The sequence below is a fragment of the Nicotiana tabacum genome, chromosome 23 (genome assembly GCF_000715075.1).
Source record: "Nicotiana tabacum cultivar K326 chromosome 23, ASM71507v2, whole genome shotgun sequence".
In the NCBI taxonomy this organism is placed as follows: Eukaryota; Viridiplantae; Streptophyta; class Magnoliopsida; order Solanales; family Solanaceae; genus Nicotiana; species Nicotiana tabacum.
In genome coordinates this window covers 140512772-140531058 of record NC_134102.1, presented here as the reverse complement: position 1 = coordinate 140531058, position 18287 = coordinate 140512772, and the positions used below count along the sequence as shown (strand labels likewise).

General features: G+C 36.3%; 1 protein-coding gene across 1 annotated transcript; it reads right to left on the bottom strand.

Annotated features, from left to right (window-relative positions):
* Positions 1-866: 866 nt before the first annotated feature.
* Positions 867-13191, bottom strand: LOC107827455 (GDSL esterase/lipase At4g10955). The gene is made up of 3 exons (XM_016654593.2): positions 12943-13191; positions 11426-11508; positions 867-2101 (listed from the first exon to the last, which is right to left on the bottom strand). The coding sequence occupies exons 1-3, from the start codon at positions 12976-12978 to the stop codon at positions 1129-1131; spliced, it is 1092 nt and encodes a 363-aa protein (XP_016510079.1). The 5' UTR covers positions 12979-13191; the 3' UTR covers positions 867-1128.
* Positions 13192-18287: the final 5096 nt, after the last annotated feature.

The following is an 18287-nucleotide window of genomic DNA, read 5'->3' as shown; positions in this document are numbered from 1 at the left end:
GAATATTATTTTGGATTGTTTTTGAAGTTTTGTGAGTGATTTGAGTTAATTTTGAAAAATAATTTTTTAGATTTTTTTAAAATTTTTCAAAAATTTCAAAATTTATATTCAAGTCAAAATTAAAAAATTTATAGTTAAAAAAAACAAAATTATGTCCAAACGGGCTCTAATCTCTAAAAATAAATGGTGAGTGATTTGATAAGTGGGCACAGAGACCGAGTAGTGGAAAGTGGCTAGCGGGTACAAGCCGCACAGGAAAAATGGGGCGCGTCTTCAAACAAAGTGACATTATTGGCGAAGTCCTTTCTGCAACACTTTCATTTCATTTCATTTTCCATGTGGGGTTAGGTTCCTTGGGATTGGTGTTTGTAAGGAACTCCTTTTTCATGTGCACTCTATATTTTACTCAGTTATATTTGAGTAAAATATAACTGAGACAGTCGATATAAGGCTGAGAATGATTATTTATACTTAGTTAAACTCCCGTTTGATTCGGCACGAAATTTAAAAAAAAAAAATTTAAAATTTGTGATCTTAAAAGTTTAAGGGGTAAAAGTTTTATGGACCATGCTATTTTTATGATTATAAAAGTTTCTCATTAAGTATAAAATGGATAAAATAAAGAATTTAAAGTTGAACTATTTTTAAATTTAAAAATGTATCATTTATTTTGAAACACACTAAAAAAAAAAAAAGTAGATCATTTAATTTGAATTTGAAACGGAGGAGTATTAGTTTTACTGGAGTTGTTTTTTTCCAAAAGGTCTAATAAGTAATATATTTCAAACTGTGTTAGGAATTTTCCGAGTCAATTCCTCATTACGAATCTCATGAGAATTCGCTTGAACATACAAGATTGTGGAAGGTGAAAAACAAATAACTCAAAATTAGCTCACATAAATTCTCTCTAAATGTGATATTATGCATTACAGGTAGATGGATTCACCAAAATATAGAAACATGAATGAACAAAACAGAAATTGAAGGTAACAATGCATCTCTAAAACAACGTTCGCACCAGTACAGGAGAAGCTATGGCGCAACTATAAATATACCCTAGGAGAGGAACAAATTAGACAAACATATCATCTGTCAAGTGCAGTAGTGGTTTTTGTTTTGAACCATTTATTATGTGAACTGGTGTTTCTTGGACTCAACAACTAGATCAGGTTTCCACCATTGGTGAATTCCATGAGCTTCTTTGAAGTCCGACGAAGGAGTCACATTAACAGTTAAATTGGCTGATGGAATAAGGTGCAGCGGCTCATCACATTCCTTCCCCATGAAATTCATGACAAGACCACCAATCGAGTGTTGGGTTGCTACCTTCTCAATAATTCCTGCTCCCATCGTATCCATCCTTTCCCTGTGTTGAAAGTAGCCAATGTATTCTGCGCAGATAGGATCAGACGGGTTCACATATAGGCATGGTGTCCATGCAGATAATGCAACGAATGTATCTCCAGATCGAGTATTCACATTTTTAGTCTTTGCAGCAAAAGCAAGTCCGGCTGTTATAACACTGGTTGCAAATCTGATCCCGTGTTTCACTTTTTCGTGTTTAATTCTTTCTATTGGAGCCGCCAAGAATGGTGGATTAAACAAAAATGCATCTACAAATACACCGGTCTTTGCCATCGTTTTTCCAGCAAGCATTGCCATTGCAGCTCCTAATGAATGACCGGTTAGCCAGATATTTGAGCTTCCAAATGTGGCAACCACATGTCGAACAGCTTGAATGGCTGTTTCAAAGCGAGATGTCTGATGAAGTCCATTTCTGATTATGTGGACATCCAATTCTAAATCTCGTGTAAATGCTTCACCTTTGGTTAAGGTCCCACGGAAAGCAATAACAAACTGCGGGCTTTTATCTTTGGAACCATCATCATAAGATTTTGAGGGTGCGAATTTATATATAGCACCAAAAATGCAGGAATCAACATCATCAACAAGCACGCGATATAACTGAAATTGGAAATATTTCCACCACGGAGGAGCAAAAGCTTGAGCTTCCTGCCGCTTTTCTTGCCGGTCTCGCTCTAGGATGTAGACACCCTGAACCAAACTCGCAGCCACTGATCGTCGATGAGCAACATTTTCCCTGCATTAGGTAGCAAATAAATGTCACCAGTAGTCAACTTTCAAGCAAGAGAAGTGTCGGGCAGGATTAGAGCGAGTAGTCCTGAGAAGTCTTGCCCAAAACAATAGCATTAAGCTTCATAATTTGGAAAAGATAAGAAAAGAATGCAGAGTTAAAGCTAATTTCAGCTCCTCCATTCTTTTTTCCTGCGTGCATCTATTTTGTTTATCGGGTGAAAGATCAAGGAAACTTGTTGCTGAAAGAGGACTGGTACACCACCCATTCTATTAACAATATCATGCTAATTTAGGCGCTTGCAGGCATGACATCTTCAAATCCTTAAAGAGAACTTGCCTCTCTCTTCTCACTTGGTAGATGCAGGGCCATAAAGGCAAAATCACCCCGTCCATCCCAAACCAACTTTCTCCTTTGACTATGCGCACAGGGAAAGAATGTTGTATACCCTCATTCCGACGCTAGATTAGATAGATCTACCCTTATTTATTTACTTTTTGAGAAACAGATCTACCCTTATTTATTCATATTTGAGATAAACATCTTGCAAAAGGGTAAAATATGGAGAGAAAATCTATTATTATAAAGGGGATTTTCTATGACATCCCATAAAGGAAAAGTTCAGAATCAATCTAGAATGGAGGTAGTAATTTGAGTATGAATCAAGCCATTTGATGTTTCGACATCTTCATGTTACAACCCATATTTTCGTACATGAAAGTATGCCATAAGTGAATTAATGAATGCTCGGGAATGGGATGTTACATCCCACATTTTCGGACATTAAAATTTCGTCGTAAGTTAATCGACGCAAGCTCGGGAATAAGATTATTTTGAGGTTACAAATATTATGCTATTTCAAACAAGTGATGAGTAAATTGGTGAAGGTGAGAGGGTAAGCAAATCGAAAAAAATGAATTTCGTCGAAGTTTGACATTTTGGAATAAAATACAGTCCGAGCTATAATATGTCCGTTATTTATGGACTAGTGCCATAAAAGGTACCACATGACCATGATAGTGAGGTGTATAAGGTGTGCTTAAAATGAGTAGTATTTAAGTGATTTGAGATAATTCTTAATTATGTGTATAATTGGTTAATTATTAGTTAATGGAGGATTAATTAGTTAAATAAGATAATACTAATTAACTAAGTCTTTAAAGATAAGCAAGGAAAAGGAACGTGGCAGCAAGCCACTTTCCAAATAAGTGACTCTTACCCACTTTTGATTAGGTGGCAACCTAATTGATAGTTAAAAGACACTTAATTCCTTAGAATTTGTATACAAAAGTACTATAATCAAAAACGTTAGAAATTCTTACAAGTTGGTCTCATAAGACATTCCAAGTTTGATTTCCTTCTAATTCAAACTCAAGACATTTCCAAACCAGACGCTAGAACTCCATCCGACAAGCTTTCAACAAAATTCTTGCAACAAAACAATTCCGACGAAATTTCTTAGCATATTAGCAACGCGAGATTTTGTGATTCTAAGAGAGTACGGTGCAACTTTTTCCAAGAATATCATACGGATTTTTCCATACTCCAGGTATGTTAAGGTTATCCCTTCTTTCTTTTGGCATGATCTATACAACACGAACGAAACGAGCAAATGCACAATTTCCATAAATGACTCTATTCATAGAAAAATTAGGGATGTCTATATTCTTGATTCCCCATGTGAATTATTATTATATCTTCTGTTCATGGGTCTCAGAAAAATACGGATTTGATAAAATTTATCCGACAGGCATATTATTTTTATGACATTCTGAGAAAATCTTATTAACGTATTTCTTATGCATTTCATGCATCTATACATGTACATTGACCCATGACCAGATGCCGTTATATACGCATATATTATATGTAAATGGGAAAAGGTTATGGCGTTATATACACACCACCACCTGATCAGCTGGTATACGTTGATCAGCTGGTATACGTAGTGGCCGAAATGATATGATGGGATGCCCTCAGAGGCTTGATGATGTTATGAACGCATATACCAATGCATGGTATGACATTTATACGCATATGCATGACATTATAAAAATGAAATGATTCACAGAGCTATGCAGACGTACATGTCGAGTCTTTTACTCCATGTTTCTCTCATGTCTATTATTTACTGATTTTCATTCCTTACATACTCGGTACATTATTTGTACTGACGTCCCTTTTGCCTGGGGACGCTGCGTTTCATGCCCACAGGTCTCGATAGACAGGTCGAGAGTCCTCCAAGTAGGCGATCAGCTCAGCAGAAGATATTGGTGCACTCCATTTGCTCCGGTGTTGCTTGTTTGGTCAGTATGATTTAGATGTGTATGGTTTGGTATGGCAGGGCTCTGTCCCGACCTTTATGACAATTATGTACTCTTAAAGGCTTGTAGGCATATGTCGTGTGCGTGAAAGATTGTACGGCCTTGTCGGCCTATGTTTTGAGTTTATAAATGATCATGTTAGCCTATTAGGCCCGGATGTCACGTGTATATGATGAAGTAATAAGAAAGATACGTTACGTTGGTACTCGGTTGAGTAAGGTACCGGTTGCCCATCGCGGCCCATCGGTTTAGGTCGTGACAAAAGTGGTATTAGAGCAGTTCTGTCCTAGGGAGTCTACAAGCCGTGTCTAGTAGAGTCTTGTTTATGGGTGTGTTGTGCACCACACTTATAAGCAGGAGGCTACAGGGCATTTAGGACTGTCACTCTTTCTTCTTACTCTAGATCGTGTGGTAGAGCTCAGTTGTAAGAACTCAATTTCCTAAACTCTATCTTATTCGTAATACAACGATGCCTACATTCAGAAAGATGGTCGGTAGGAGATATAGTCGTGGAAGTGTTAAGTCAGAGGAACTCGATTTTTGCATTATGCTTGTGATGAGTAAATGTGAGATCTTCAGCAGACCATGCGTGTACTAAAAGGTGTAAGGTTCTTGACAAGGTGTTTTAAGGCAAGAATACTTATCCACTTTTACGGTAAAAAGGAATAACAGAATCGGAAGGTAGATACAAGTTTAAAGAAGTAAAAGAAGCATGATGAAAAAGGGTACGAGGTATCCAGTTAATAAAGATTATTATTATTTACCATTCAGGAAGGGAGATATAAGCATTTTGAGTTACCTTCGACACTGACAGATGTATGTACAATCGGCCACACCGATCTCAGTTATGCCCTATGGGAGCTAACAGACATAGTTTAAGAGATGGACGAGTTATCAGGATCTGGCTGGGGATAAAGTAACCCAAAATAGTGGATGGATTGGTAGAGTTAGTTGACGTTTCCGAAGGATAGAGCAAACGTGGTAATGGATCTCCTTGTGAGTCACCTCAATGGTGCACCCTAAAATAGTACAGCTAGATATGAGTACTACAAAGATAAGCACTGGAAGCCTGGAAGAGATAAATATTACCTTAGTATGGCTCTCATCCCTGGTAGAAAGAGAATGTTAGGCAATTCGAGGAGCCAATGGATGGAGCAAGAGGGGCTAAAAGCAAAAGACTGTTTTGTTCGAGTTTTTAGAATAAAGTGATAGACAGAAATGTTAGCAGAAAAATAAGAAGAGAGTTAATAAAGCAGTATGAGTAAAATGTGGTACATGGATGACAACGGTAGATAAAAAATATGACAGTATTACAGAGTCTATTGTCAAGTGAAAGAAAAGACAAGAGGTGACAGGCCTTGAGACAACAAAAGAGTATAGGCCATAAAGCCATATCCTCATTTCGAGAAATAAGTTCGTGACTCTAACGCGACTACCAGAAGGAAAAGTTAGACCCCAGAATAATAGAAATCAGTATGGGCTGGCGAACAAGATAAACTAAACATGAATTAGGGACTGAGTGAATTGATAATGGTCGGCATCATGAGGATTTCAGATTGCGTTCCGGCGATAATAGAATGGACAACAGAAGAAGATTCATGAGAAATTCAGAGAATGGTCATTCAGGAAGACGTTTCGCTAAAGCAAGCAATGTAAGCAAAGTTAAGCTTAAGGGACTGTATGTGCCAGTTATGCTAAGTGTCACCCTCGTGAGTAAGGAATTTTATTATCTTTGATACAGAAGGATTACTGCAAGGCGAGTAAGGGTCATCGATGATATGAGAAGATGCCAAAGATGAAGAGGTAAAACATCTACAGGTAGATCCTCGTGGCTTCAGCTCTTAGTACTCCCCTAAATGAGGGAATAATATGGAGTGATGTGGCATTAAGTCGGAATTAAGTGGTTCTAGTGACTATGGAATGGTAAAGGAAGAATGCGATAAAAATGAAAAAGGAATGAGATGGCATTTACCCATATCCTGCAGATATGCTACGATTCCAGAATATTGTGCAAGCACGACGTCAAGGAGAGGAAGTAAGGGTTCCTGCCCGAGCTGTTATTAATAAATAAGGAGCCAGTGCGAGACGTAAGTTAAGACAAAGGAAATAACCCGAGAAAGATTACGCGGAATATTGAGATGAGAATGGGCCAACGAGTAGTTAGTAATTGATCAGGAAGAGCCTAGTTATGGCTACTAGTTATGGCTAAACAGGAGGTTACAGACGAGTCAGCAAATCGTGTAAAATAAACATAGTAAAACCCAATATAGTGAATTCAGCCTCGCAGTTATGACATCGTGATCATTGAAAAATATTTAGATAGGAGTTGGGGTAGTTAAAGGTACCATATGAGTGTTACGGAGATAAAAGAGAGTGCTACTGGGAAGTCAGTCAAAATATCAAGTTTCGAAGCAACCAAAGCACAAGGGGGTAGAAGTAAGTAACTACGGATAATTATAGGCAAGAAAGGACATCAAAAGGTCTGTCGAGTATGCAATGCAATAAACTCACAGCTTTACAAGAGTCAGAGGATCCTCCCTAAATACTACAATGAAAGACTAGTTGAGGAAGTAAGGAAGAAGGCTTCAACCTAAGCTCAGATAAGCTAAGTATGCACGCAACAAGGAGGCAAAAAGACCAGGAAAGGCAATTGCTTACATTTGAAGAAAGTTCAAATAGAACGAAAGGAATTATTCGATTAATGATCAGCCGTAAAAGACTCCGGTATGAGTTAAAAAAAAGGAATTGGGTCCAGGTCATAGACAAAGGATTGAATCATTACAAGATTGTATCATGGTTTTCCATAGCATCCATGAAAGGCTAAAGTAATAACTAAATTCCATGAGCCGCAGATCGGAAGATAGCTTAAGCCTACATAAAGGTTGATCAGAAGGAAGAGGAAACTAAAGAGTTACATCAACCAAGTGAATCATGAGTCTGATTATTGGCCCCAGACAATTATAGAAATCGTATTAAGAACATTGCAGAATCGCTCTTAATATTAGAGGTACAAGAGAGTACAACAACCATATTCTATAATGACCCCATGATAAAGCCAGTTAGAAGGGTATCAACCTCATGAGAAGTCAGTATGAAGCTCTCACCGGATTGTGTAAGGAGGTGCGAGTATTATAATAGAGCTTCAAGTTGTGGATGTGAATCATACCTATGTGGAAGGGAGGTCATGAAAGAGGTAGAAGATGTAATGTAAGATTTTTAAGGCAAGTAAGGTAAAGGTGAACAACGTACAAGATACTCAAAAGCAGAAGGTTGAGAATAGTCCATGCTTCGAATAGAAGGCTAAAAGCACTAGGATTCAGTATCCAGGAATGATAGCGGCGTCGTCAGTGGCATATCTTCCAACCTATGGTTTTTAAATATCGAGAGGTCTAGCTAAAAGAGTAAAGAAGAGTTTGAGACAATGTGATGTCTCACTTGATGTTCCGGAATAACATAAGAAAATCTATGATGCAAGCAAGTTGAAAGAAGGTTGCGAATAGTATAAATAGATACGTAGAGGTCGCAGGCTAAAGTATAGTAAAGCGACGAAGTTTTATGACAGGAGTAAGGATGAGAAAGGACAAGTAAGAAGGTGACGAGAATGGATAAGTCCTCGAGATTAAGCTCATAAAAATAAGAGAGCTGATGGTTTCTCTAAGTTATGTAAAGCTCAGTATAGCCTGAATGAACTCAAAAGAGTCTAAGACTAATAGCATCTAGAGATGGAATGCCGCCCTGATAGTATAATGAGGGTGTGATTGTGATAGATAAAGGATGACGTTTGGGCCTTCGATTGAGTAATGACTTGAAGAGGATGTCATGAATTGTGCGGGATTAAAATACACATGTAAGGTGAGTCATATTGGGATGCTATAAAATACGGTTATGGAAGTATAGTATCGCCCCTAGGTGGATCAATCTAATTACTCCAGATGTCCCTGATGAGACGTGAGCCCTAGCGGCAGTGTTACATAAGAGATCAAGTTATCAGTGGTAGTTGATACATCAACATTAAGGTGAACCAACAATGGATGGACAAAAGTCACAAAGTATGAGGTAAGATTAGGCCGTCATTCTTAAGATGAACAGTAATGAGGAAGCATTAAAGGACATAGATTTATACATATGGGATAAGCAACGATCGTAACCTGGAGTTTGGTAGCAGACCTCAGTAACGATAAATCGAGGTAAGAGTTATGGTATATTATGACCTATTTAGATGCAGTAAAGTCATGCGGATAGATAACCGGGCCTATGAAATAAGATATAGCAATATTCGTAAGTTCGACAAAGTACCGAGTAAAGAACTTCAGTATACCTATAGATGCCCAGAGGGATATCCTGTCAAGCTCGGCATATGTTTGCAAAGTAAGCCCTAGAGATTGGCTAAAAGCCGGAGGAAAAAGAAGAGAAGAATCGCATAGGTGCACTTACAAAGTCAGAGTCGTACAGGCTGCATGATAAAAGATAGCAATAGTTACAAGATTGGAAGGAATCCGACCACGAGTCGTGGTGTGAGAAAGAAGCCTAAAGAGGGGAATGCTCTGGCCTTTGGATTTATTCACAGAACAGTTGCCAAGATGGCAAGAATAGTACTAAAGTATCACAAGAACTATAGGATATGGTAATGATAAGTGCATCAGTCAACATTCGAGGACGAATGTTCCAAAGGGGGGAATGATGTTACACCCCATATTTTCGTACATGAAAGTATGCCATAAGTGAATTAATGAATGCTCGGGAATGGGATGTTACATCCCGCATTTTCGGACATTAAAGTTTCGTCGTAAGTTAATCGACGCAAGCTCGGGAATAAGATTATTTTGAGGTTACAAATATTATGCTATTTCAAACAAGTGATGAGTAAATTGGTGAAGGTGACAGGGTAAGCAAATCGAAAAAAATGAATTTCATCGAAGTTTGACATTTTGGAATAAAATACGGTCCGAGCTATAATGCCCGGTATTTATGGAGTAGTACCTACAAGGTACCACATGACCATGATAGTAAGGTGTATAAGGTATGCTAAAAGTGAGTAGTATTTAAGTGATTTGAGATAATTCTTAATTATGTAAATAATTAGTTAATTATCGGTTAATGAAAGATTAATTAGTTAAATAAGATAATACTAATTAACTAAGTCTTTAAAGATAAGCAAGGAAAAGGAACGTGGCAACAAGCCACTTTCTAAATAAGTGACTCTTAGCCACTTTTGATTAGGTGGCAACCTAATTGATAGTTAAAAGACACTTAATTCCTTAGAATTTGTATACAAAAGTACTATAATCAAAAACGTTAGAAATTCTTACAAGTTGGTCTCATAAGACATTCCAAGTTTGATTTCCTTCTAATTCAAACTCAAGACATTTCCAAACCAGACGCTAGAACTCCATCCGACAAGCTTTCAACAAAATTCTTGCAACAAAACAATTCCGACGAAATTTCTTAGCACATTAGCAACGCGAGATTTTGTGATTCTAAGAGAGTACGGTGCAACCTTTTCCAAGAATATCATACGGATTTTTCCCTACTCCAGGTATGTTAAGGTTATCCCTTCTTTCTTTTGGCATGATCTATACGACACGAACGAAACGAGCAAATGCACAATTTCCATAAATGACTCTATTCATAGAAAAATTAGGGGTGTCTATATTCTTGATTCCCCATGTGAATTATTATTATATCTTCTGTTCATGGGTCTCAGAAAAATACGGATTTGATAAAATTTATCCGACAGGCATATTATTTTTATGACATTCTGAGAAAATCTTATTAACGTATTTCTTATGCATTTCATGCATCTATACATGTACATTGACCCATGACCAGATGCCGTTATATACGCATATATTATATGTAAATGGGAAAAGGTTATGGCGTTATATACACACCACCACCTGATCAGCTGGTATACGTTGATCAGCTGGTATACGTAGTGGCCGAAATGATATGATGGGATGCCCTCAGAGGCTTGATGATGTTATGAACGCATATACCAATGCATGGTATGACATTTATACGCATATGCATGACATTATAAAAATGAAATGATTCACAGAGCTATGCAGACGTACATGTCGAGTCTTTTACTCCATGTTTCTCTCATGTCTATTATTTACGGATTTTCATTCCTTACATACTCGGTACATTATTTGTACTGACGTCCCTTTTGCCTGGGGACGCTGCGTTTCATGCCCACAGGTCTCGATAGACAGGTCGAGAGTCCTCCAAGTAGGCGATCAGCTCAGCAGAAGATATTGGTGCACTCCATTTGCTACGGAGTTGCTTGTTTGGTCAGTATGATTTAGATGTGTATGGTTTGGTATGGCGGGGCTCTGTCCCGACCTTTATGACAATTATGTACTCTTAGAGGCTTGTAGACATATGTCGTGTACGTGAAAGATTGTACGGCCTTGTCGGCCTATGTTTTGAGTTTATAAATAATCATGTTGGCCTATTAGGCCCGTATGTCACGTTTATATGATGAAGTAATAAGAAAGATACGTTACGTTGGTACTCGGTTGAGTAAGGTACCGGGTGCCCGTCGCGGTCCATCGGTTTGGGTCGTGACACTTATATGCTATTATTTTGATATTATTGGCATTTTTAAAATAGACACTTAGTGCAAAGCAGATCTAAAACCGAAGAGCACAACACTCTTGTATCCTGCTAAAATGAATAATATTGCACCTGACAATCTATGCCCAACTCCTTACTGGTCCAAAATTTAGTTTTTGCCTTTATCGTTCATGAAAAAGCAGCATAATACTTTCTTCAAGACTAGCATGATAACTTAGAAAGCCAAGACTAGGGAAACTTGTGTAATGCTGCTTCAATATTCAGTACACTATTTGTCATGGGTTTCACTAATGTCACTTTAGTTACATTCAGTGTTCCATATATAACTAGAAGTTTTTCCTATATTACATCTCTGATAATTCCATCACCTTTATATATGCAAAACCTCTATTTAACTTTTAAAAAAATTGGCAAAGAACTTACACACCAGTCAATAGCAGTTAGATGCAGAGGTCCACATAGGTCAAAAATTTCCCTCTCTGAGATTAATATATTTTGCTCTTCTTGACCCTGCAAAACACAATCAGGAAACAACGCCGGTGAAGATCATGACAAGTGTTGCATATATAAGTAGACTATTGTAACCATAGTATTTTCTACATTTGACTAGCCATACATCTACAATAGCACTAAGCCATCTGAAGTCATCCAGCTCGGAATAGTCCTAGCAAGATCAACTCCATTATGTAACTTGTACAAAGGGAAGATGATGAGTATTAACCTCAACATTCCAAGTGTCAAAACCATGAATTTGAATATGAGTGTCCAACTTCAAGAAGGTTGGTTTTGCTCTAACCAGTGGTTCTTGTCCCAAATGGTCTTACTCTACAAATAACACTAATAACGTTTCCACAGATAGTCGTGTCTCTAGAGACAATCTCGTGTCTCTAGAGACAATCTCACGTCTCCCCCTATTTAAGCACTCATATGAGTTATAAAGAAAATTATAAGTATACCAAACTTCAAATTCATGTTTTAGGTTATCTCCTGGGGTTCAAATTCAAGGTTCTTCAGCATTCTTCTGTTTTCTTAAGCATCTCGTAAAATATTTGTTTAACATTGCCATCAAAAGTTTCACTGGAAATGAAGTGAACTGCTTAACAAAGTTCACCAACTTCAATTAAATTCTTTGGTATGAATTATATTTATGGTTGATAAGGATGCTTATAATGAACTAGAACCAAAAGCAAGATTTAAGGAAAAAGAATATCAAAGGTAATTCCCATATCAAATGATACTCCGAGTTACTATTTACTCTCCTAATCAAAATATTTGTACATGGAGGGACATTGCATTCATCAATCATATTATCCTATTGATTGATAACCGTTATCTAATACATTGTTCACAAAAAAACTCTTAAGCCTAATGAAACATCTATGTAGCAACTGACAAAATGAGGGATGAGCCTAATCGTAATGATCCTCTACCTCAAACCATAAGGTTGGTATTCGAGTCGCCCAAGAAGCATAGTTGACAATGGCTACTCTATGCTCTTGGATGCATGATTTCTGCTGTTTTTTTTTTTTTTTTTTTTTTTTTTTGGGGGGGGGGGGGGGCGGTGTTTACATATAAAAAAAATTAAAAAGACTATCCAAATAGCAACATTTGCTTTACAAACAAAACCTCTGAATAGAAAAATGGACAACCTACCCTCAATTTTTGCAAAAAAGATATAGCAAAGTGGAATATCCACATAGTAGCATTTTCTTTACAACTCAAGACACATCTCAAGGTATACAAATTCAAAATACCCTTTTGCCAGCAAGCTGGATCAATCAAAAACAGAGAATAAAATACCACGAACATAAAAAAGATACAATCTTTATAATAAAAATGCAAGGAATACAAAAAAGCTGCAATCTTTAGGGGGGGAAATGCCAGAAACATAAAAAAAGATTGAATCTTTAGTGAAAATGACAGAAGGGTTGAACAAGATCCGACCTTAGTAGTGGTTAAAATGCCATTTCCGGTTGCCATTTGCTGAGATTTGCTAGAACCCACCTTTGCCTCTATCTCAAACAGCCAAAGGGGGGGGTGTTGTGTGCAGGAAGTTGGAGAAGGAGGTGGAACGTTGGCGCTCAACTGTCGTTTTCGATTGTACAAACAATTGATGGTTCTGTCTCTTTCCTCTATGAATGACACAAAAAAGTGATGTTCCTTAATGTTTACTTTGTCCTAATTTAGGTTATTCACTTTCCTTTCAGTCTACTGATATATTTTATATTTAGACGAAATATAATGTTACTAATTTTGTACTTAATGATATGATTTTATTGCATTATATAGAATGGGACGGAAGGAGTAATAGCCCTTTTAGTCCTTTAATTATTGGTAAATTTTAAGTTTGATTATTGTAATATTTGGCAAAGCACATTTAACTCTCAATTAAACTAAATTTTGCATTTATCCATTCATAGTTTATATAGGAAATACATTTTATTTAGACTGTTTTGAAGTATATTACTTTTAAATATGGAGTAACATTACAATAAGTGGGCCTGCTGAGTCTGTTTGGAACTCTGGCCCAAGTTCCAGACCTGGGTTGACTTTCCTGAATATTGGAGTCTGCCGCTGTTGATCTAAACCCTACTGGGCCTGGTTTGCTAACCAGCCCAATCGTCAAAGAGTCCAACTCTCTTTTCCTTTACCTTAAAATAATATTTGTTGTTGTTTGCCATTCTCTATATGTGTATCTCTGAAAGAGTAACTTTGCTATTGGAGTATTTTGATACTTTGATTGTCTAGGAACATAGGTAAACCCAACCTTATAGGTAAAAAGTGGGTCGAATAGAATTATCAATAAATTGAAAGTTAAATATGTCTAATCAGAAATTACAAGGACCAAATTAAGAATTTGTTGATATTTAGTGGACCAAAAGGACAAACTTTCTTCTTCTTTTTTTTTCTTTAGCATTTTGCAAGAATATTCTTTTCTTTTCTCCTATTCCCTTTCCTTTATTTTTTTGGTGTGTGGGGGTGGGGGTGGGGGTGGGGGTGAGAAAATATGAACCCGTCACGGGTAGGGTGAGGTTTGAAGTTAGCTTGTTGGACCTATGCTATTGATTCAAGGGATTTTTACCTTCCTATACACTATTTGAAACTTTATTACTTTCTCTACTCAAGTTTCAATTTAATTACATGGTCATATACAATTTACCAATTATATATAAATAAGTTTTAAATGAGTATCCCTTTATATTAGAAATTAAATAAGGAATATCAGTTATTTTCTTATCCATTTATACTTGCCCCCTCTCTTTCTCTATCTCTATCTCTCTATCTCTCTTCGTCTCTCTATTCTCCTTCTATGTTTTTTTCCCCAATTTTTCTTCATTTGATGTTGTCTATTTTTTTATGCTTTCTTGTTGTATAGAGTTTTAATAGAATTCATCAATGGATTTCAATCGTTTTAACTTAGCAATTTCTTTTCATGTTGTACAATTGGTGTTCAAATTGAAATTGGCAATCAATAAATTTTAAAGGTATTTGACTCTCCACCATTAAAAAGCTTTGAAGCTTTGAAATCGAATATGGGTTTTTAAAAATAATTATTTGTTTGGATTGGGTGTTGTTGTAAATAATTGAAAATATTGTTTGGAGTTTATATCTCAATTTTGAGGGTGTTTTGGTGAAGATTAGACTTGATTTTGGCTGAATTTCAGATTGAAACTAGAATAAGAAGTAAAGTTGTATTATAATTGTATGTATATTGTATTTTGTTGTAGTTATATATTTTTTTACTTGAATGTTGTATGAAAGTTGAAAAATAATTGTATAATGTATGAATCATTGTATAAAATTTGTATTTAAGTTATCAATACTATCTTTTTATATAAAGTTGTTGATATGTATCAAAATTGTATTAAAAGAGTAAATTTTGATTGAAATTTTAGAGAGGAAAAAGCGCACACCACAGACAAAAATATATACAAATCAGATACAAAATATATACAAAAGACATATTGTATAAAAAGTGTATTTAAGTTGTATGATATTGTAGTTATATTTAACTGGTTAGAAATAATGTATGAAAGTTGTAGATAAGTTATAAATAAGTTGTATAATATATAATTAGTTGTATGAAATTTATTTTTACTATGTATGTTGTTATAGATATTCAAATTTATATTAAATTTGTACGAAATTTATTTTAAATTTGTATGTTGATGTACCATATATTGTTCTTAGAGATAGAGATTTTATGTGTTTAGTTTGAATATAAATATGCAATGAAGTTTAGATTCAGTAAAAGTTTTCTTTTAGATCCTGCGAAAATCCGTCCCAAATTTTCCTTAACTTTCTATATAAAACAGCTCACACTATGCAATATGCAGTTCAAAAACTAAAAGCAAAATGTGCAATTTTTTTTTAATAAAAAAATTTAAAATTAATAAATAAACTTGCAAGCTTTATTAATTTGCATGTGATTCTTCTTCAATAATATCTATAATATAATAAGCAAAGTTTATTTCGATAGTAATGTAAGATACTATATGTGTTGTCAACAGTGAACTTTTTTCTTTGGTATAAAGTCACAATGAAAATTTTTATACTCCATGCATTCTAATTCTGTGATGACCCGATAGGTCATCTTATATTTTAGAACCTAGTTCTGCGCTATGAAGCCTTAAACACCTCATTATGGCCTTTCTCAATTTGCGTGCGCATTCTGGGTATTTTTTCAGAAAGCTTTTATGTTAAAAACTGAGAAAATATGAAAATTTTGCCTTAAAATCCATTTGAGTTGACTTCGGTCAACGTTTTAAGCAAACAGACCCGAATTCATATTTTGACGGTCCCGGTGGGTCCGTATCGTGATTTGAGACTTGGGCGTATGCCCGAAATCGAATCGGAAGTCCCTAACCCGAGTTATCGCGCTTTGTTGAAATTTGAAAGTTAAAGGCTTAATGATTTTGAAATATTTGACCAATGTTTGACTTTTTGGATATCGGATCCGTATTTTGGTTTCGAAACCCGGTATAGGTCCAATACTATATTTATGACTTGTCTGTCAAATTTGGTGAGAAACGGAGTTGGTTTGACGTGATTCGGACATCCGGTTGTGAAATTAGAAGTTCATGAGTTTTCTTGAAAATTTCCTTGATTTGATGCTCAATTCGTAGTTCTAAGTGTTATTTCGGCGAATTGATCGCGCAAGCAAGTTCGTATGATGTTTTTAGACTTGTGTGCATAATTGGTTTAGAGCCCCGAGGGCTCGGGTGAGTTAAGGCTACAGAGTGAAATTTGGACTTAGGAGTGTGCTGGTGTGTTTCAAATCTGGTGCAGGCCTTAGACCTCGCAATAGCGAGGTCAGGCTTCGCATTTGCGACCTCTGCGACATCTACAACTGACCAAATAGCTGAAAAAATGGGATTTTTGTTCATTCTCTCAAAATTTCAAACTTAGAAACCCTGGAGGCGATTTTTCAAAGAACTCTTCTTCCCCAAATCATTGGTAAGTGATTCTAAACTAGTTTCTTTCAATTTTTCATTTCATTTCCTAAGATTTCAATCTAAAATCTTGTATTTTCATAGTGGAAATTGAGGGTTTGGGTAGAATTAGGAATTTTTGTAAAATGGGGATTTAGATCTCAAATTGAGGTCGGATTCCAAAATAAATTATATAATCGGGCTCGAGGGTGAATGCATAATCGGGTTTTAGTCCGAATTTCGAGTTTGGACCAAGCGGGCTCGGGAGTTGACTTTTTCAATAATGACCTAAATTGAATTCTTTGCTATCGTGAGTAGTTCCTAAGGCTTAATTTGAATCATTTGATTGGTAATTTTCTAAATTTTATTGGTTCGGAGGCTTGTTTGAAAGGCAAAGATGTGATTGAGCTTTGAATGGACTTTTGGAGCGAGGTAAGTATCGTGGTTAACCTTGACTTGAGGGATTAGGACTTGTTTGTCTATTTGCTACATGTTTAGATGTTGGGTACAACGTATATGTGAAGTGACGAGTAATTATGCGTTGTTGTCAGATTAAAGCATGCGGGTGGGGACTTGTTTCTTGTAGTTTATTGCTTACGTTGACTTTGTTATCTATGCTTAGACTAGTTACTTACTAAAATGATTGTTCTTATGGTGTTTACGGGCTTTTGTGATAATTGAGTATTGATTCCAAAGTTGAGATTGGTATTGTGGGACCATTTTTGAATTAAGGCCTGTTCTTGTTGATTCTAGCTCCCTGTTATTACTTGTTCATTGTTATGTGGTAAGGAAGAGTGTTAATGCACGAAGGGTGATGCTCTGCCATATTGTGAGTGTTAATGCACGAAGGGTGATGCCGTACCATATTATGAGTGTTAATGCACGAAGGGTGATGCTGTGCCATGTTATGAGAGTTAATGCACGAAGGGCGATGTCGTGCCGTATCTATTGATTTATATTGTGAGGTCGAGAGTAAAAGCACGAAGGGTGATGCCGTGCAATTTTCTTCATTGTGTTTAGTTGTTTTTACTTGTTAAAAGCATGTTGACTGTTCTGGTTATCATTTCTGCTGTATCTCTTATATCTTGTGCCCCTTTAGCATGTCCCCCTCCCAATAGTACATGTTTAGCTGTTATTGTTATTTTCTTGTATATATACTGTTATCTGCATAGGTTTATTATGCGGGTGTCTTGTCATAGCCTCGCTACTACTTCGTCGAGGTTAGGCTCGACACTTACGAGTACATGGAGTCGGTTGTACTCATACTACACTCTGCACTTCTTGTGCATATTTTGGTACCGGCCCTAGCTGATCATGAGACTCGGCTGTCCGGACTTGCTTATCGGAGACTCAAGATAGATCTGTTGGCGTCCGCAGACCTTGGAGTCCCTTTCTAGTTTCCTTATTTTACTATTCCATTTCATTCAGAATAGTTGTATTTCGTTCAGACTCTGTTTGTAGCAAATCTTAGAAACTCGTGAGTTGTGGCTCCAGATCCGAATTGTATCAGATATTATGGCTTTATGTTATTCCGCATTTTAGTTTTAGCTTCTATTTAGTTTAATTGATTATGTTATTGAAATTGACTAAAATTGGTTTAAAGATCCTCTAACACTGGTTTGCCTAGCAAGTAAAATGTTAGGCGCAATCACGGTCCCGAAGGTGGGAATTCCGGGTCGTGACAATTTTACTTTTACTCCTGTCTGTTAAAATTCGTCCCAAAATATGCAATTACTTGATTTGTTTTGTGAAAAATGTTGACAGTTGGGAGTATCTTTGGTCCCAATATTTTGGAGAGAAAAGGGGAGAGAGGAAAGAAAAAAGAAAAATGGTGTAACTAAATTCCTTGATTGGAGG